The sequence below is a fragment of the Stenella coeruleoalba genome (genome assembly GCF_951394435.1).
Source record: "Stenella coeruleoalba genome assembly, chromosome: 20".
NCBI classification, from domain to species: Eukaryota; Metazoa; Chordata; class Mammalia; order Artiodactyla; family Delphinidae; genus Stenella; species Stenella coeruleoalba.
In genome coordinates this window covers 33,882,691-33,903,628 of record NC_137166.1, presented here as the reverse complement: position 1 = coordinate 33,903,628, position 20,938 = coordinate 33,882,691, and the positions used below count along the sequence as shown (strand labels likewise).

The following is a 20,938-nucleotide window of genomic DNA, read 5'->3' as shown; positions in this document are numbered from 1 at the left end:
CTATCTGAGTGTCTGTTGAAGAATGAATGGATAAAGAAAATGTGAGATACACACACACTGGAATTTTTAAAAATTAATTAATTAATTTATTTATTTTTGGTTGCGTTGGGTCTTCGTTGCTGCACGTGGGCTTTCTCTAGTTGTGGTGAGCGGGGGCTACTCTTCTTTGTTGAGGTGCGTGGGCTTCTTATTGCGGTGGCTTTTCTTGTTGCAGAGTGCAGGCTCTAGGTGAGTGGGCTTCAGTAGTTGTGGCACATGGGCTAAGTATTTGTGGCTCGTGGGCTTAGTTGCCTTGCGGCATGTGGGATCTTCCTGAACCAGGGCTCGAACCCATGTCCCCTGCATTGGCAGGTGGATTCTTAACCACTGTGCCACTAGGGAAGTCCCCACACTGGAATATTATTTGGCTATAAAAAGAGGGAAATCCTGCCCTTTGTGATAACATGGATGAAACTTGAGGATATTATGCTAAGTGAAATAAGCTAGACATAGAAAGAAAAATACTGTATGATCTTATTTATATGTAGAATGTAAAAAAGTTGAACTCCCAGAAGCAGAGAGTAGAATGGTGGTTGGCAGGGGCTAAGGGATGGGGGAAATGGGACAATGTTGGTGAAAGGGTATAAACTTTTAGTTATAAGATGAATAAGTTCTGGGAATGTACAGCACAGTGACTGTAGTTAATAATACTATACTATACACTTGAAATTTCTGAGAGTATAAATCTTAAGTACTCTCATCACACACACACAAAAATGTGTTAATTAGCTTGATTGTGGTAATCATTTCACAATGCATAGGTATATCAAATCATCACGCTGTACACTTTAGATAGATACAATATTTATTTGTCAGTTATACCTCAATAAAGCTGAAGGAAAAGAATGGAATTGCAATTGGATACCGTCATTCTAGCACTAAGTAATGTTCATGACCTAATTTTTAGAAAACTCATTAAGAAATACATTTCCAATCAAATGTTGTCCTATTTGTTATTATTTATTATAATATATTTATATTGCCTTGATCAATTGTTTACAAATGATAATTTATTATGCAACACAATCCAGAATACTTTTTTTAATAGAGCCTCTTGGACACAAGAAATTTAAATTTTAAAAAGTTTAATTTAGATACACAATTTTATTACAGAGAAGTATGATAGGATAATCAATTTAAAATTTTTTCAAGCATAAAAATAGATTATGTTAGAGAACAACTCCATGGGAAAAGGGAAAGGAAATAGTAGTCTGAAGAGGAAAGGAACAACGTAAAAAAGTTTAACAAAGAGCTCATTTGTTTATTTTGTAACAGCTTTATTGAGATGTAATTCACGTATCATACAATTTACCCATTTAAAGCATACAGTTCAGTGGTTTTTAGTATATTCACAGAGTCGTACAGTCATCACCACGATCAACTTTATAACATTTTCATCACCTGGAAAAGAAACCCCCTACCCATTCGCAGACACTCCCCATTTTCCCCCAACTTCCCTCAGCTCTGAAAAACAATAATCTACTTTTCATCTCTACAGATTTGCCTAGTCTGACATTTCATATAAATGGACTCATACAATATGAGTCCTTTGTGACTGGTTTCTTTCACTTAGCAAAATTTTTTCAAGGTTCGTCTGTTGTACCCTTTGTCAGTACCCCATTCTTTTTTTTAAAAAAATATTCATTTATTTATTTAGGCTGTACCGGGTCTTAGTTATGGCATGCAGGATCTTTGTCGCAGCATACAGACTCCTAGTTGCAGCATGCATGCGGGACCCAGTTACCTGACCAGGGATCGAACCCGGGCCCACGCATTGGGAGCACCGAGTCCCACCCACTGGGCCACCAGGGAAGTCCCCCCTCATTCATTTTTATGGCTGAATAATATTCAGTTGTATGGAGATACCACATTTTGCTTATCCATTCACCATTTGATGGACATTTGTTTCCAGTTTTTTACTATTATAAATAGTGCTGTTATGACCATTCACATGCAAGTCTTTGTAGGGACATATGTTCTCATTTTTCGTAGGTAAACAGAAGTGGAATTGCTGGGCCATATGGGAATTTATGTTTAACTTTAAAAAAAAATGTCAAACTGTTTTTCAGTGTGGCTATATAATTTTATATTCCCAGAAGCAATGTACCAAGGTTCTAATTTCTATATATCCTCCATAACACTTATTATCTGTTTTTTTTTTTTTTTAATTCTAACCATCTCCATGGATGGGAAGTAGTTTTTCATCATGGTTTTGATTTGCATTTCCCTAATGGATAATGATATTGAGCATCTTTCATGCACTTGCTGGCCACTGGTATTTTCTTTCTGGAGAAATATCTATTCAAATCCTTTGTCCATTTTATATTGTTGGGTTGTAAGAGTTTTTAATATGTTCTGGATATAAGCCCCTTATCAGGTATATGATTTGCAAATATATTCTCCCATTCTATGGGTTGTCTTTCTTTTCACTTTCTCAGTGGTGTCCTTTGAAGCACAAAGTTTTTAATTTTTTTTTTTTTGGCCACACTACAAGGCATGCAGGATCTTAGTTCCCCAATCAGGGATTGAGCCCTGGCCCCCTGCAGTGGAAGCACGGAGTCCTAACCATTGGACCACCAAGGAAGTCCCCACAAAGTTTTTAATTTTTATAAGGTCCAATTTATCCATTTCTCCTCTTGTCATTTGTGCTTTTGTTATTGTATCTAATATGGCTTTGCCTAACTCAAGGACACAAAGATTTATTCCTAAGTTTTCTTCAAAGAGATTTATAGTTTTAGCTCTTACATGATCCATTTGGAGTTAATTTTTGTGTATGGTAAAGAAACAGGTACAACTTCATTCTTTTGCATGTGGATGTTCAGTTGTTCCAGCATCATTTGTTAAGAAGACCATTGAATTGTCTTGGCACCCTTGTCAAACATCAATTAACTATAAATGCAGGGTTTATTTCTGAATTCTTAATTCTATTCCACTGATCTATATGTCTATCACAGGCCAGTACCACTCCATCTTTGTAGTAAGTTTTGAAATGTGAAAGTGTGAGCTCTCCAACTTTATTTCCTTTTTCAAAATTGTTTTGGCTCTTTGGGTCTCTTGCATTTCCACATGAATTTTAGGATCAACTTGTCAATTTCTGCAAAAAAGCCAGCTGGGATTATAATAAGTATTGCATTGACTCTGTAGATCATTTGGGGGAATATTACCATCTTTTTTTTTTTATTGCCATCTTAACAATATTGTCTTCTAATCCATGAACATGGGATGTTTTTCCAATTTTTTAGGTCTTCGTTAATTTCTTTCAATAATGTTTTATATTGGTAGTTTTCAGAATACAAATTTTGCCCTTCTTTTAAAAAATGTATTCTTAATTATTTTATTTTTTTGATGCTATATAAGTGTAGTTACATTTATTTCATTTTGGGGTTGGTCATTACTGGTGCAGAGAAATACACTTGATTTTTGTATACTGATCTTATACCCTGCAACCTTGCTGAACCCATTTTTTTATTGGTGAATTCCAATAATACTTTATTGGTGAATTCCTTAGGATTTTCTATATATAAGATCATGTCTTCTACTTCTACTTCTTTCTTTCCAATATGGATTCCTTTGATCTCATTTTATTGCCTAATTGCCTGATAGAACCTCCATTATGATGTTGGACAGAAGTGGTAAGCATGGACATCTTTGTCTACTTCTGGATCTTAGGAGGAAAACATTCACCTTTAAGTATGAAGTTAGCTATGGGTTCTGTAGATGTTCTTTACCAACAATGAGGAAGTTTCCTTTTATTCCTAGTTTGTCGTGTGTTTCTATCATGAAAGGGTGTTGGATTTTGTCAAATACTTTTTTTGCAACTATTGAGATGATCATGTGGGGATTTCCCATACTTTTAAAATTGAGATACAATTTACATATAATAAAATTCACTTTTAAAGTGGTTTTTAGTATACTCACAAAGTTATGCAATCATCACTATCTAATTCTGGAACATTTCCATCACTTCAAAAAGAAATATCATACTTTCTATTTTCCCTTTTCTTAAGCCCCCGGCAACCACTAAGTCCTGTCTCTATGGGTGTGCATTTTGTAGCATTTATCAGTACTTCATTTTTTAAATTGTTGAATTATATTCCACTCTATAGAAATATCACATTTTGCTTATCCATTCATTAGTTGATGGACATTTGGGTTGTTTCCACTCTTTGGCTATTATGAATAATGCTGCCATGCACATTTTATGTACTAGGTTTTTCGTGAACATGTTTTCAATTCTCTCAGGTATATACTTAAGAGTAGAATTGCTGATTCATATAGTAACTACGTGCTTAACTTTTTGTTGAACTGCCAAACTGTCTTCCAAAGTGGCTGCACCATTTTATTGATACATTACTACTAACAATGTATGAATTCTCCAATTTCTCTACATCCTCATCAAATCACGTGGTTTTTGTCCTTTATTCTATTTATATGATTCATTACACTAACTCATTTTCTGATGTCAAACCCACTTTGCATTCGAAGGATAAAACACACTTCATCTTGCTGTATAATCCTTTTTATATGTTGCTGGATGTGACTTGCTAATTTTTTAAAGGATTTTTATGTCCATATTCATAAGAGATATTCATGTATTTTTAAAGGGATGATGGTGGGTGTCAAATTGCCATGGTATTTAAATTCCATTGAATACCTTTAAAAGAGTGATATAAGAGTTTCTTTCCAAATGTCAATGTATACAATACCAGAAATTACATCTTTCACAAGGATTCAAGCCCATGATGAAAATTTCAGATGTAATTTTAAAAACATGTGAGGAGGCATATAACTTGTCAAAATCATTTTAGAAGGTATTGCCATGGAAATGGCATGAAGATCTCTGTTGTAGTCACTGCAAGGGGCCATTGGTAGGGTCTGAGGACAAAACTACTGTGATCTTTTAGTGTTTTACAAACCACTCTGTGGAAAGGGTGGGAACAGGAGACTAGTGAGAGGCCACAGCTATAAATCCAGGCTATATGGTGGCTTGGATCAGTGGTAGCTGCAGAGTAGAGCCAACAGGATTTGCTACCTGATCTGATGTATCATGTGGAGAGAAAGAGAGGGAGAGAATCAATGAGAATTCCAGCTACAGGGTTTGGAGCTGATCAACTCATCTACTTATATCTATAAACTCAACTCTAAAATGGATTTGATAACACGTTTTGGCTCATAGAGCTGCTGTGGGGTTTAAAAGAAGTCTAATTCTCCTGAACTATAAAAGATGTAGCGCCAGACCTCCAGTAAAATGTAACAAACTTTAGCTATTGTATGGATATCCCTCTTTGAAGCAGATCTTCATCTTATCACTGATGTTTTAAGAGTCTTTAGCATTTTGTCTTTTGTTTTTACACTAAACTCTATCTTTACAGAGGGCAGGAGTGATTCCTAGAGACCTTTGCATTCTCGGCTCATATCCCAGTGCCTGGAACATGTATTCCTTAAATATTTGTTGACTATCTTCTTGACAAATCTCATTGATATGATGTTTCTACAAATATATATCCTTTGGTCTCCCCATTACTTCAGGTTCCAAATTTTTTAGCCTAACTATGAGCGCCTATTTTCATCTCCTCCTCCCTTACTGTTCCTCAAGCGCCCGTGATCCATACATGCAGATGCCAGTGACAGGATAAAAATGTGCACCCTTTCAAAAGCATGTTCAACATTTTTTAAAAATAAATTTATTTATTTATTTTTGGCTGCGATGGGTCTTCGTTGCTGCGCGCGGGCTTTCTCTAGTTGCAGCAAGCGGGGGATACTCTTCATTGCGGTGCGTGGGCTTCTCATTGTGGTGGCTTCTCTTGTTGCTGAACACAGGCTCTAGGTGCGCGGGTTTCAGTAGCTGTGGCACGGGTAACTAGGAAAGAGGTACTATAAAAATTCCATTATTTGGTTTCTAGTTGGTTCTGTACATACCTTATTTCTCTCTGAATCCTAGAGGGAGAGCTAGCTCGTTGATTACTGCATGCCTCGTTAGTGACCAGAACACTCCCCGGAAGGTAGCGGATGCACAATAAGTATTCGAGTAATGAAAGAACCAAACAGGAAACGAGGAATATACGAAATGAACCGACTTGCGCGGACAGGCTGCAGTTCCTCCCCAGGGCAGGAGGCGGCGCCAGTGTTACGCCTACTCGGCTGCCGTCAGTTCTTGGCCCCTCTGGCTGACCGTCCAACTCCAGCTGCCAAGCCCGTGCAGGAACTAGCCAATAGAAAACCGTCTTAGTCATGAGGTCTGGCAGAAGTATCCAATGAACGTAGTGGGTCTAGGAAAGGGGCGGTGCTAAGAGGAGGAGCGCAGGGGAGCTGTTAGAGGTGGGAGTTGGAGCTGCGGGCCTGGAGGGGGCAGCGGAGCTGCGATGCGGACGGGGCAGCGCCGGTGAACGGAGCTGCAGCCCGACATGAACTCGCTGGAGCAGGCAGAAGGTAGGGTGGGCCGCCTGGGCCGGTTCCGGGCTTCTCCCGGAAGCTGGCGGGGCTCCGGAGGGGCCTGAATCGTGGAAACCTGGTCCGGAGAGAGGAGGCCGCGAGGGTTGGACTGACGGGGTCCGGGGCTGGGGGCGCGGGGGCCGGTCCAGGGGCCAAGGGGCGGCAGTATCCGGCCGGTCGCTGCTTCCGGCGCGCGTGGCCTCAGCCGGCGCTTGGGGGGGGGCGTTGCGTCAGTTCCTCCGTTCCCCAAGCTTAGACCAGGTAGCTTCTCGTCCGGGCTGGTTATATTTCTCATTCATTAGCAAACATTTTTACTTCGTGCCTTGTAGTATGCTAACTCACTTTATTTATTTTTTGATACTTGCACGAATTGTATCCCTGACTTCTGCCGTGGTTTCTGGTAATTGCTGGGGTAAGGGAGTGCCTCTTGGTCTCCTTTTCTAAAGTTCAAAAAACGCAACTGAGGGCTTCCCTGGTGGCGCAGTGGTTGGGAGTCCGCCTGCCGATGCGGCGGACGCGGGTTCGTACCCCGGTCCGGGAAGATCCCACATGCCGCGGAGCGGCTGGGCCCGTGGGCCATGGCCGCTGGGCCTGCGCGTCCGGAGCCTGGACTCCGCAGCGGGAGAGGCTACAGCGGTGGGAGGCCCGCGTACCGCAAAAAAACAAAACAAAACAAAAAACGCAACTGAAAGTGATACCGCACCTTGCTTATTCAGAGGGAGTACCTTGGGTGCCCCTGTGTTGTGGAACCAGGCGTCGGCGCTCCAGAAGTGCCACGAAGATCAATTGTAACCTCTTGGGAGGAAGGAAAGGGGAGCGTTTTTGCATACCCACCTGTTAGCCGTATCAGAAGTCCAGACTGAAAGCGTAGCCATTAATTAAATACAAGGGCTGGAAATCGGAATTGGGTAATTACGTTCAAATTGACTTCGAAGACTTCGGTGTTAGGTAATAACGTTGTTCTGTCTAATAGGGAGTTCTTGGTTCCAACGGAATTAAAACTCGACCTGATTTTGATCCTTTATTTGCAACCCCCAAATTTCTAGCTTTTGGCACCGGCTGAGGCTGCTGTTGATTTTCCACATACCATTTTATGACGCTTCTAAAAGTGAATCGGCCAGTTTCCTTATATGTGAAATTGGAATTAAAGAAACCTAATGTATTTGTCAAGTGTTTAAAGCTGTCATAGTAAAGAAGTAAACAGTGCAGTGATACATGTAAGTTGGTGTGCAAGACCTGAAGCAGAGTACATAAAATTCATCTTAATAGATTCAAACTAGTAAGAGTAGCTAATTAGAAAATTGAAATCTTTTTACCTAGATCTCAAGGCTTTTGAGAGGAGACTTACTGAATATATTCATTGTTTGCAACCTGCCACTGGACGTTGGAGAAGTAAGTGCCCGGATGTTTTTTAAGGGAAAATAAACTTAAAATTGATACTTTTATTCCTGCCTAGCAATGATTTGCTTCTCTGTAAAACTTTTGTTTTACAAATGCTTGCAAATCTTTATTAAACCATAAGATTCTCTTTTATTTGGACAGTTTTACATTTATTTAACATTGTAAGTAATGGCATTATAGGGAAATTTTAAGAAAAGAAACTGACGACCCTAAGAGAATAGTCTATTTTGTGTGGTTGAATTTTTATTTTTACATTAAAATGCATATACTTTTAAACAAGTATTACAAATCTGATAACCAGCACACGTAATAAAAATTTCAGTAGTCTGTCCAGCAGTTTTACAGTTTTGCCTACAAACTATTGAAATAAAGTTTGTTAAGGAAAATGATATTCAACGCGTGCTGTAAAATATGATTTGAAAGAATTGTGGTTACTGCCCCATGGAAATATATAGGAAATGCAGACGAATATACAAGTGATGACCTCAGTAAGCAAAATATTTTGCTAATTTATGTTGGGACAGTCTTAATTTCTTGGCTGTTCCTTGCTGAAATTAAATATCTGCCAAGAAGGAAGTACAGCAGCACATGTTGAGGACGTACTTTATTTTGAAGTATAATTCACTTTGTGGGACCAAACTGAAGAGCCCTATTGAAGTTAAGGGTCTTCTCCTATGTCGAGATTTTTTGTGTATTTTTATTAAATCTATTTGCAAAGTTTTAGTCATATGCTACAGGAATTCTGATTGGTTAGAATTCACAAGTAATGATTTTTCTCAGGTTCTCCAGTTTACCTAGGAATTACCCCCAAAACCTTGTTTCACTGTTACTTGAGAATCTTTTAAAATGTATATGATGCTTTTCTATCTTATAAAGTGTAATGAACACGCTTTTTCTCTGATTCACGGTCTAAGTGCTTACATACAAATGCCATCAGCTTGTTCAGCGTACCAGAGTATGTGTATGAGGTCCCTTCTGGTGGGTTTGATTTTGCTTTTGCTTCATTAAAAAAAAAAAAAAATCTGTATACTTTAGCATGTTTCTTATTGGAAGTGTAGAATTATAAGAAACTGAGTTTAATCTGTTCTGAGAACATAAGTTTGAAATTTTGCGTATTATTAAATATCTAAAATGAGATGGTTTTTCTATGATTTGCCTCTTCTAAAAGTATATCACCACGAATTCTAGATAAAGTTTTACTATATTTAGGTTGCACTTTGAAGCTTGATCTCTACATTTTAAAAATGTATGCATCCCAACTGAAAGATAGTAACTGATTGGTCTCCAGAATAGTAACTAGGTCTTGGTGCCCCTTTATTATTTTTTAGTAATACCATATATTCTTAAGTTTTACTTATGATTTATATAGAATTTTCTAAATAATTCTAGCTTAGTGGGGAGAAAGAAACTTTTTCGAACTTCTACTGTCAATAATTTCTACCCCAACCTTCCTTAAGTCCCTTAAAGAAAATCTGATACTGATTGGTGTGCTCCACACTTCCTGACATTGACCTTTGTTTAATTCAACAACAAGCAGTTGTCTGCAAGGCAAAAGTCTTTAGTCCAAATTCTCAGTGCATTCATGAAAGAGTCTTTGTTTGGTTTGTTTACATTTGAAAAATGAGGTTTTTGGGGTGGTTTGGGGGGGGGGTTTGTTTTGAATTTATTAGATCTGTAACATCAGTGTAAAGACATTGAAAGTTACATAAGAAAATCTTACATTAAAGTTTTACCATCTTGGTTCTTACTGCTTTTTATTTCATTAATCTTCAGAAATTTTGACTAAAGTAATAACGGGGACAGTATCCTCCTCAGTTACTAAGGTTCACATTGTTTCAGAGAATTCCTCAAGGTCATATGGCAAGTCTCCTCTAAGTCCTGAGTGGAGTACATTCTCCATTTAATGAAGTGCTGCATCCTTTGGCTGTCATATTAAGAACTGGTGGTAGTATCATATTAATAGCTTATTTCCTTACTAATTTCATGTTTATCTTTCATCAGTGCTTCTTATAGTGGTATCTGTCTGTACAGCTACTGGTGCCTGGAACTGGTTAATAGATCCCGAGACGCAAAAGGTAGAAGTTTTGATTTAAAATCTTTAACAGATTGAGACAGTGGATATAGCAGTGCTTTGTTCTTTGTAAAGTATTAATCAAATGCTACCTATTAGTACTAGTAGTGATATTAATCATTGTATTAAAAATATGCTTTATCTTAATTTGCTTGAGAAAAACTTTGGCTGGCTGCTGTGAGTTAAGTATCTTTGCAGAGAAAAAGGCCTAAGAAATACTACCTCACTTATATTACTTCTCATTCATTTCTGAACTTGTGTACAGTTTTTACATATCATTTTTACATATTTCAGTGTAAACGTTGTCTTTGTTCTGTTTTGTTCATTTAGTGTCATCAGTGCCAGCTTTTAAAAATTATAAAACAACATTTTCTTCTATGAATTATCTTTGTTAATTCTTTTCCTCATCTCATAAAGCATTCGAGACAACTTTGCAGGAAACATTATGATAAAATAGCAAATGTAAACGTAATAAACAGTCAAGACCAGTAAAAACAGAGTACGAGGTCAAAACCAGGAAGGAAACCAGGTTACTGATATCATAGGCCCTGTGGGCCAGCAGAGTTGCCAGGGTTGAGTTTTAAATTAGTCTCTAAAGTCACAGCTAGTTCCATGGTTTTCATTATCTGTGAGAACACATTTGTAAGTTCTTTAAGCTAGCAAAGGTTTTCTTTCTCATCATTTATCTTTAAAAAAATATTCTGCCTGAAGTTTAATATAAGAAACACTGAGAGATCTCCCACTGGGCACTAAGAATATTCCTGTATCAAATGCAATAACAGATTTCATAATGTTATTTTTTGAAGCATCCTTTGATGAAAGCTGGTAGCATGTTTCTCAAATTTCTCTTTCTTTCTACCAATTTGTGCCTTCATTTCAAACTTGGGCTTTTTTATTAGAGAAGTAATCGTCTTTAGTTTTCCAGTGAAGTTTTTTTCCCCCAGTTCAGGTTTATTTAGGTAATAATGATGTTGTAGTTTTCACAAATTTAACCCTACTTCCCCTTTTAAACTGTAATTAGGTATACTACTTCCAGTAGCTTTATTTACAACCTTTTGGGTTATACAAAAGAAAAACCTAATAATAAGGCTTTTGTCAGCAGCCCAAATGGCAGTTCAGACAGCCAGGGGGTTGTTTCCCATGTAGTCTCCCTGACTCTACCCACTGAGGTGGAGAAATAAAAGAATAGGAAGCAGGGGAGGTTGGTGATGGGATCTCATGTTAATAGAGGGGTTTTTATGATGGATAGGAAACTCTCTTGTATGTTCATTTATAAAAATCTGATCTTAAGGCTGCACTTGGTACTCATCTTTAGGGGAAGAGTGAAGGAGGCTGGCAAGAAGATTAAAAAAGGTCTATCTTGGGAAATGAATCTGACTTCTAATTGTGAACAATATAAGCTGATTTCAGCTAGTTGAGATCTTAATAAAACCCAGAATTAAATGTAATTTGAAAGAGGCCCAAAACTCTGTAGTTAATATAATTTTCTAAATTAGGTGAGAATATAACTATTAGCTTAAGGGTTGGCTCTTTACATTTCACTATTTAATAACCTCAAACCTGACAAGAGTTTTGAATAGCAGTTGTCTGTAAGAGGACTTGCAAACTCAAAAGCCAGTGGCTAGCTGGAAGAACACAAGGAGAGAAGGAATATGGCAAACTGGAAAGTACACAAATGCCTGAACTAAAGGAGGCAACTGTTACTTGGATGCAGTTGATTGTTGCCGTGGAGGAAGGCAGGCTGATACTGACTGGTCTAATGAAGATTGAAACACTGTATGTGCTGATCTTGTACAGGGCACGTAAAACATAGGCACGTAATTCCTGTGGGAATTAAACTGTCCTCAGAGGTTTAAGAAGACATTACTCTGGAGTATTAAACTTTCTTCAGGATCTCGTCCTTCTGGGAGCTTCTTCCTTCCTGATGTTTTCAACCTGTCATCTCTTCATTTGACAAATTTATTTAACCAGTACCATGCTAGGCCAGTGCTCTTCATAAGTTTAGTTCTCTGTCTTGAAACAGGTACACATATCTTATCAGAGCGGAGCACAGATGCTCTTAGCTTGGTTCTGTGCTCCCATTTAGTTTCTAGTCCACTCCATTTCTTTTTCTAGACTCTAAATACTTGTCTTCTCAGTCCACATTCCGATTCCCCAGTGGTCTGGCTTCAGTGCCTACTCTTGTTCCAATCCTGCATCCTGTACCCTTGTCCCTCTACCTACTCTTAGAATTATGTATGCTTCTGTTTTCTACTGTCAACTAATTATTCTCAGATCTTAAATTAGCCCTTTGTTTCTCTTGAACTCTAGTTTTTTATGGATAGCTACTAATCATTTTCCCCTGTTGGGATGTTCTGTGGCCATCTAAACCTAGTAGCTTCAAAACCAAACTCTTGTTTTGCCTCTTTCAAAGAGAAAGGGTGAAGCTGGAACTGACTTTTACAAGGATATGTAGGAGCTAGCCAGGTGAAGAGGAGAAAAGGAAAATGGTAGCATAAGTGTGCAAGTGTGGCAGGAGATGATTAGACTGAGACCAGGTTATGAACGGCAGAATTTGCTCACCTCTGCTTTTTAACAGGGAAGATAACCAGATCACGTCTGACTTGTGTTTTCATTGAGAATCAGAGGCCTCATCTTCATTCATTCAACAATATTTGTTGAGCACCTATATTTGCCAAGTGCTGTTTCAGGTGTTGGGAGAATAATGATGCCCACGACAGTGTCTCTTTTCTCGTGGAACTTGTAGTCTTCTGCTTTTTAAAGTACTTCTCACTAGGAAGGTTTCAGTAAATATTTTTGGTAGGGTGTTTTTTTATTATAGGAGTAAATTTTTAATGGTTGAAGCATTTGGAATGAATGGAGGGAATATTGCTACACTGTCTTGCTACACTGAAGATATAAAACATACATTATTTTAATTTTCATAGCATAGCAATATGGAGAACTAGGATTTTTGGAAGTCTCCAGATTCTTATAGTTTATCTGTTTTTGTTTTTGGGAGGGGGCATGCCACGCGGCTTGCGGGATCTCAGTTCCCTGACTAGGGATTGAACCCAGGCCACAGGAGTGAGAGCCCAGAATTCTAACCACTAGGCCACCAGGGAACTTTCCAAATTCTCATATTTTAGATAATTAAATGTTATATACATTCATGCACAAGTGGGGAGGTAGGAATCAATATTGTTCTAGGATTTTTAACATTTTTATCTTTCCAACTCTTTTACAGGTGTCCTTCTTCACATCATTATGGAACCATCCATTTTTCACCATTAGCTGTATCACTCTAATAGGCTTGTTCTTTGCTGGAATACACAAGAGAGTAGTTGCACCGTCAATGTATCCTTTACCATGAATTGAGTTTTATTCTCTGAACTAAATTAAACCACCTTCTCAATCTCTAGGTGTTCTTAAAAGCTTACTCTTCAAATATAAATTTTCCTTTGACCACATTTATTCAGTATAGCTGCTCGATGTCGAACTGTATTAGCAGAGTACAACATGTCTTGTGATGATGTAAGTATTTTCATTAGAAAACTGTAGACACGTGTGAAAGGACTGAAGTGTTTTGGCTTAAGTAAAACAAACATTTTATTAACAATAAATTGTCTTCATGGAATTAATAGGGGGGATATTCGTTGTAGCATTGATTCTAAGACACTTTTTTTTTTTTACATTGTAACATCTCTGAAGATTGACATGCATCCAGTAATCAATGGTGTCTTACAGTTAGATTGGTAGAGTTGAGAGTTTAATTCTTAATGACATAAAGTCATGATCCATCTTCTAATTGAAGCTATCTTAGATTCAAAGAAATAAACAGTGGTCATTATTGGCCAAAAATGGCTCAGTGGGATGGTTTTGTAAACTACTGTTATGTATCTCACACTCTTCCATATGTAGGATTTTATATAGAGTCATAGATTAATTGACGGACTGTGGACATACGAACGTACCGTATTTTTAAAAGTTGATCACATATCAATATAAGAATATCTCACAATTTTGATTTATTTATAAAAGCATTTTTACCTTCAACTTAAAAAACTATTAAGTAATACCTACCCAGTATAGGAAATTCGAATAAAAAACAAAAAAAAGTATTAGGGCAGGAAGACAACTGGATCAATGGAAGACAATAAAGATTAAACACTTTGAGTTTTTAAAAATTAGTAGAAAAAAAAATTAGTAGAAGATAAGGGTAGTCTTTCAAGTCAAAAGGGAAGAAATAGGCTATTTATAGTATTGAGACAGTTGGCTCTTCATTTGGAAAAAGATGAATTTAGACCTCTACCTCACATCAATTAAAAAAACTAAATTCCAGGTAAAGTCTTAAATAGATTTAAAAAGACATATACATCCCACCATAAAAGCATTAGAAGAAAATACAGAAGAATATGTTTATAACCTTGGGATAGGAAAACATCTTCTTAAGTCGCAAAACAGAAATGCCATAATGGAAGAAGTTGGATACATTTAATTGCACCAACATTTGAAGATTTTGTACATTATAAGAAATCATTTGTAAGGTACCTAATAGAGGGTAGTATCCAGAATGTTTGAGGCCTATTAAAAATCAATAATAAAAAGACAAATAGTACATTTTTAAAATGGAAAAGGTAAGTCGTATCACAGAAATGGAAATACAAATGGCCAATAAACATGTAAAGACTGGAGAGCCTCATTTTGTAATCAGGGAAATGCAAAGTAAAACTGAGTTCATTTGTATTACCTGTCAGATTAGTAAAGATTAAATAATTCCAGTATTGTGGTGAAATGATGCAGCCATACACTGCTTGTTGGGAATATACATTGATGCAGCCATTCTGAAGGGCAATTTTCATCATTCTTATAAAATGTAATATGTGCATGTCTCATGACCTAACTATTCTACTTTTCCCCAACTCCCCTTGTTGGGGGGACCATCACACATGTACGCAAGGAGGCAAGTACAAGGTTGTTCATTGTAATATCCTTAGCAGTAGTGAAAAAAATGGAAATAATTTTTGTTTCTCAACAGAAATTTTGTTTCTCAACAGTGGTAAAATAGGGTGTGGTAAAGCCATATAGGAAATCTGAAGTAAATCTATAAGTATGGACATGGAAGTATCTCGAAGACATAATGGTAGGAGCAAAAAGTAAATTATCAAACAATATGGTCAGTTTGGTACCTTTTTTTTTTTAAGTTTTAATTATGTAAATTTCCAAACATAAAAAAGCAGAGAAGAGCTAAATGAACTTCCCGTGTATCATCGGCCAGTGTCGACAATAAATCAACTCATGGCCATTCTTTTTTTTTTTTTTTTAATCTTTATTGGAGTATAATTGCTTCACAATACTGTGTTAGTTGCTGTTGTACAACAGAGTGAATCAGCCATATGCATACACATGTCCCCACATCCCCTCCCTCTTGAGCCTCCCTCCCATCCTCCGTATCCCACCCCTCTAGGTCATCGCAAAGCCCCGAGAGCTGATTCCCTGTGCTATGCTGCTGCTTCCCACCAGCCAACTATTTTATATTCGGTAGTGTATATATGTCGACGCTACTCTCACTTCGCTCCAGCTTCGCCCTCCCACCCGTTGTCCACAAGTCCATTTTCTATGTCTATCTCTTTTTTTTTTTAATTTATTTTTGTTTTATTTATTTTGGCTGCGTTGGGTTTTTGTTGCTGTGCGTGGGCTTTCTCTAGGTGCAGCGAGTGGGGGCTCCTCTTCCTTGCGGTGCGTGGGCTTCTCATTGTGGTGGCTTCTCTTGTTGCAGAGCACAGGCTCTAGGCACACAGGCTTCAGTAGTTGTGGCACATGGGCTCAGTAGTTGTGGCTCCTGGCCTCTAGAGTGCAGGCTCAGTAGTTGTGGTGCGCAGGCTTAGTTGCTCTGTGGCACGTGGGATCTTCCCAGACCAGGGCTTGAACCCGTGTCCCCTGCGTTGGCGGGTGGATTCTTAACCACTGCGCCACCAGGGAAGCCCCCCGCCATGTCTACCTCTTTATTCCTGCCCTGCCTTTTTTTTTCTAAGTTAATTTTTTTTTAAATGGTGCTTTATTTTCATAATTAGAAGGTGAAATAATTACCATTTCAAATAGTTAGACAGATTTGAATATTTCCTATTTTGGTGCTTTCCTCTTCCCTGAAATGTATTCAAAGCCTTGTTTTTTTGTTTGTTTTTTTGAATTTTATTTAATTTATCTTTTTATACAGCTGGTTCTTACTAGTCATCCATTTTATACACATAAGTGTATACATGTCAATCCCAATCTCCCGATTCATCCCACCACCACCCCCACCTGCTGCTGCTTTCCCCCCTTGGTGTCCATAGGTTTGTTCACTACATCTATGTCTCAATTTCTGCCCTGCAAACCGGTTCATCTGTACCATTTTTCTAGGTTCCACATATATGTGTTTATTCCTGCCCTGCAACTAGGTTCATCAGTACAGTTTTTTTTTTTTAGATTCCATATGTATGCGTTAGCTTATGATGTTTGTTTTTCTGTTTCTGACTGACTTCACTCTGTATGACAGACTCTGGGTCCATCCATCTCACTACAAATAACTCAATTCATTTCTTTTTATGGCTGAGTAATATTCCATTGTATATATGTGCCACATCTTTATCCATTCATCTGTCGATGGACATTTAGGTTGGTTCCATGCCCTGGCTATTGTAAGTAGTGCTGCAGTGAACATTGTGGTATGTGTCTCTTTTTGAATCATGGTTTTCTCAAGGGTATATGCCCAGTAGTGGGATTGCTGGGTCATATGGTAGTTCTATTTGTAGTTTTTTAAGGAACCTCCATACTGTTTTCCATAGTGGTTGTATCAATTTACATTCCCACCAACAGTGCAGGAGGGTTCCCTTTTCACCACACCCTTTCCAGCTTTTATTGTTTCTAGATTTTTGATAATGGCCATTCTGGATAGAATGCCCAGAGATAAACCCACGCACAGATGGGCAGCTAGTTTATGACAAAGGAGGCAAGAACATACAGTGGAGAAAAGACAGCCTCTTCAATAAGTGGTGCTGGGAAAACTGGACAGGTACATGTAAAAGAATGAAATTAGAACACTCCCTAACACCATACACAAGAATAAACTCCAAATGGATTAAAGACTTAAATGTAAGACCAGACATTATAAAACTCCTAGAGGAAAACATAGGAAAAACACTCTTTGACATAAACCACAACAAGATCTTTTTTGACCCACCTCCTAGAGTAACGGAAATAAAAACAAAAATAAACAAGCAGGACTTTTTTAAACTTAAAAGCTTTTGCACAGCAAAGGAAACCATAAACGAGACTAAAAGACAACCCTCAGAATGGGAGAAAATATTAGCAAATGAAACAAGAGACAGGGGATTAATCTCCAAAATATATGAACAGCTCAATATCAAAAAAACAAACAATCCAGTTAAAAAATGGCAGAAGACCTAAATAGACATTTCACCAAGGAAGACACACATGGCCGAGAGACACGTGAAAAGATGCTCAGCATCACTAATTACTAGAGAAATGCAAATCAAAACTGCAATGAGGTATCACCTCATGGCCATTCTTAATTCATGTGTACCCCTGCCAACCTTCCCTATCATCAGGTTATTTAAAAACAAATCCCAAGTGATGTATTTTACCCTCAATCAGCATGATAGAAGCACCAAATTTTTATTCATATATGTGAATGTAAGTCCATAGGAAACAATCTGGAAGAATTCATGCTAAAACTGGTTTCTTCTATAAGAGGGCTAGTGTTTGAGGTGAATGGAAAGGGTGACTTTCAGCTCATCTTGGTTGAACTTTTTATAATGAGATTACATTAATGTCTTATGTAATTTAAAATAGATTTAAAGTGGATTTAAAACCATGATATTTTTATACAGTGGTATACATACATTCTGTATTGCAATAGCAATATAAAAAGGTACAAGCTGCTGAAACATAGTAATGTTGATGAATTTCAGAAACACGTTGAGTGAAGTAGATGAAAAAGAACACGCTGTGTGATTCCATTTACTTAAAGATCAGAGAGAGGCAGATTAACCTGTGGTAAGCAGTTATGTAGGGAGTGGGGGGTACCATTGACCTTGGAAAGGAGCATGGAGGAACTTTCTGAGTGGTGGTGATGTTCTGTAGCCTGATCTGGGTGGTGGTGACGTGGGTATATACATTTGTCAAAACTCATAAAACTGTACACAAGATTTGAGCATTTTACTGTGCATGAATTATACCTCAGTAAAACAGTAGAAAAATTAGTATCAAAGTTCTACCAAGATATCAAGGAGTTACCGAAAAAGAGAAAGTGAGAATTGAGAGGGAGCCAGAATCCTGACAACACTTGACCTGAGGACAATAAAGTGTGTTTCTGAAAACCACCTAGAATTTTACCAACCAAAGATAATCACCACGTTTTGTATTGTGTATTCTCATTTACTTTTATAAAAGAAAGTTGTTATAATCAAGTTTATAAAGAGCCATTAAAAAAATAAAAAGATGTTACGAATTTTTCAAACCTGCTTCTTTGACCCAACATTAGGATTTAAGAGCCACCGTATACTGAAGGTTAACTGTGAAAGGTCCCAGGCCTGTTTTTTTATCTGCATGATCTCAAGATCTTCCATTTTGTTTAATTACATACTGTCCCACTTTATGGACACATCATAATTTAATCCCCTATGTCCACATTTTGCATGTTATATATGTTGTGCATTTTTCACTAGAACTTAAGCTCCGTAAAGACAAGGAACTTTGTCTAGTTAGTTCATTACTGGGTCCCTGGCATCTCACACGTCTGGCACATTAATGGGTACTCAGTAAATACTGAATTAATAGCACTTAAATGTACATCTTTACCCTTGCACCTAGTTTCCTTCAGATAAATTCCTAGAAGTGGAATTGTTTGGATTATATGGTATATGCTTTTATTTTTGATAAATATGACAGCCCTGTAGAAGAGTTGTATCCACATACACTGAATACCAGCAGTGTATATGAGTGTCTATTGCTCCAACCATTGGTTTACATTTTAACTTGAGGAAGTTAAAGTTTTAACGTTAGAAAAAGGGAAAAATTTTTGTTCAAATACATAGTTTTATTTATGTTTTATGGTAAGGGGCATAAATTAGTCTATATAAGTTGGGATTTTATTTTATCCACTGGGTTGGTTGGCTGATTTTCTGGTAGCCAGTGGATAGGGAATTCATCAAATAAAGATTTTATGTGTATGTGTTAAAGTACTAAAGATTTTAGAAGAAAGTTCCATACAAAGAACACTTTGAAAACATAATTATTAATTGCTTAATCTTGCCTAATATAGGGGGGTGTTCTAATGCCCTTTAAGGTTTCTAGGTAAGTGGTGGTGTTCTTAATAGAACTGTATACTTTTAAACTTTTGTTTTTTCATTTTTACAGACAGGAAAACTAATTTTGAAACCTAGGCCTCATGTTCAATGACAATCTGCACTCATTGTTATGGGACTTAAAACAACCTTTCTTCAAAAAGTGATACAGCAAAAAGCCATAAAGGATTGCTTTTACAGTTGGATATGTGAACGTCATAGCAACAACTGACAAGAAATGTGCAATATTTACCCAGATTATCTTCATGGTGGTGACTCGCGTAATCAGTGCTTTGGTACCTTTGATTATTTGTGTTTCAGTATTAGTGTCACTTTAGTACTTCAGATCCTGCAGAGATTTTTGCAGATGAAGTATGTATGTATGTTACTAAGTTAAACTTAGAAACAGAACCTCATCCAGTTTTTATAATGTATTTTTGTAAACTACTGTAAATAGCAAATCAATGCCAGTGTTAAAAAGGAAACGTTATGTGGACTTTGTTCTCCTGTACCAGTGTTTCAGGAACATCTGCTTGCCATCTCCACAGCTCTTTAAAACCAGCTATTACGTATAGCTGTGCCTTTCACTCTTACACTCCTCTCTTTTAATCATAATGCAGGAAAAACATTGGATTGAGCTTAGACTAAGGAAAATTCATCTCCATTATGTTTTAAGAAATTATAGGTGTTTTGAGAAACAGTTTTTGTTAAAACTAGATAGTGAACTTCAGCCATTATTGTGATATTTTCCAGTTCATTGTTTTTATTTAATGCTAAATATACTTTATATTTTTTTAATGATTTTAAGAACACTCCAAAGGCTTCTGATAGACAAGTTTAGTTATAAATTATGTATTGTCTGGGGAATTTGATAGTCATTGTTTTAGATAATGGGATTTTATGCTGTGGTAGACGTGCTGTTACACTAGTATTGTGCAGGTGTGCTTGATCAGCCACACCATCACAGGGACAACTTGGGAGCAGTGCCACAAACTAGAGTCTACAATTCTCACTGTTTAGAGAGTGTTAATGACATACTGTGTATGCATATTAGCCACATATACTATAACAGCCCTTAAAATTAAGCTATTGGGATTGCTGTAAATATTTTAAAGAACTGGAGGTGCCTTTTACCTGTTTATTAGAAGATTTTGAAAGGTTTAAATTATTTCACGAGCAATCTTTTAAATTTCATTTAACATAAGGCTGAAAATTCAAAAACAGGACAAAAAACCTTTTTAACAAGGCTGCCATTTATCTTAAATGTGTTCATCTTGGCTTTCACGTGTATAAAATTTCATTCTTTGAACTGCAGCAATAAACCCCTCTGCTCCTACGAAGTTTTAAGAGGGTATTCCATATATTCTGCATTGTTTTATTTCCTGTAAATTTTGTAGGTAAATATGTGCATAAAAATAAATACTTTATATATATTTAGTGATTGGGCTTTTTCCTTGGTTTATTTTAAGTCTGTAACTGAAAAAAATTTTAAACATACTGAGTGTGTCAGGTACAGGCTAACATAAAATGAGTCAGATACAGGCTGAGTAAAATGAGATACTTTAACTGTGTGTCCAGTAGAGCAAATTTCAAGTAGCAATTGAAGGTACCCAGTTTATTAGGCTGTGAATACTTTAAATTTTTTTTTTAATATTTATTTATTTATTTC

At 37.1% G+C, this 20,938-nt stretch overlaps 1 protein-coding gene across 2 annotated transcripts; it reads left to right on the top strand.

Annotated features, from left to right (window-relative positions):
• Positions 1-6,221: 6,221 nt before the first annotated feature.
• CNEP1R1 (CTD nuclear envelope phosphatase 1 regulatory subunit 1) lies at positions 6,222-20,852 on the top strand. 2 transcript variants are annotated; one of them, XM_079906485.1, is made up of 6 exons: positions 6,222-6,468; positions 7,792-7,863; positions 9,874-9,947; positions 13,170-13,279; positions 13,402-13,456; positions 19,343-20,852. In XM_079906485.1, exons 1-6 carry the CDS (start codon positions 6,444-6,446, stop codon positions 19,382-19,384), a joined length of 378 nt encoding a protein of 125 aa, XP_079762611.1. In that variant the 5' UTR covers positions 6,222-6,443; the 3' UTR covers positions 19,385-20,852. The 2 variants fall into 2 exon arrangements, with proteins under 2 accessions (XP_079762611.1, XP_079762612.1); XM_079906486.1 differs by lacking the exon at positions 19,343-20,852 and adding an exon at positions 17,896-18,064.
• Positions 20,853-20,938: the final 86 nt, after the last annotated feature.

What these genes read in the sequence shown, in the direction of transcription:
- CNEP1R1 (XM_079906485.1), top strand. Translation starts at nt 6,444, where the DNA reads ATGAACTCGCTGGAGCAGGCAGAAG. An exon ending in TGCCACTGGACGTTGGAGAA is followed by an intron (nt 7,864 to 9,873) that starts GTAAGTGCCCGG and finishes ATCTTTCATCAG; the next exon opens with TGCTTCTTATAGTGGTATCT. An exon ending in ACAACATGTCTTGTGATGAT is followed by an intron (nt 13,457 to 19,342) that starts GTAAGTATTTTC and finishes TCATTTTTACAG; the next exon opens with ACAGGAAAACTAATTTTGAA.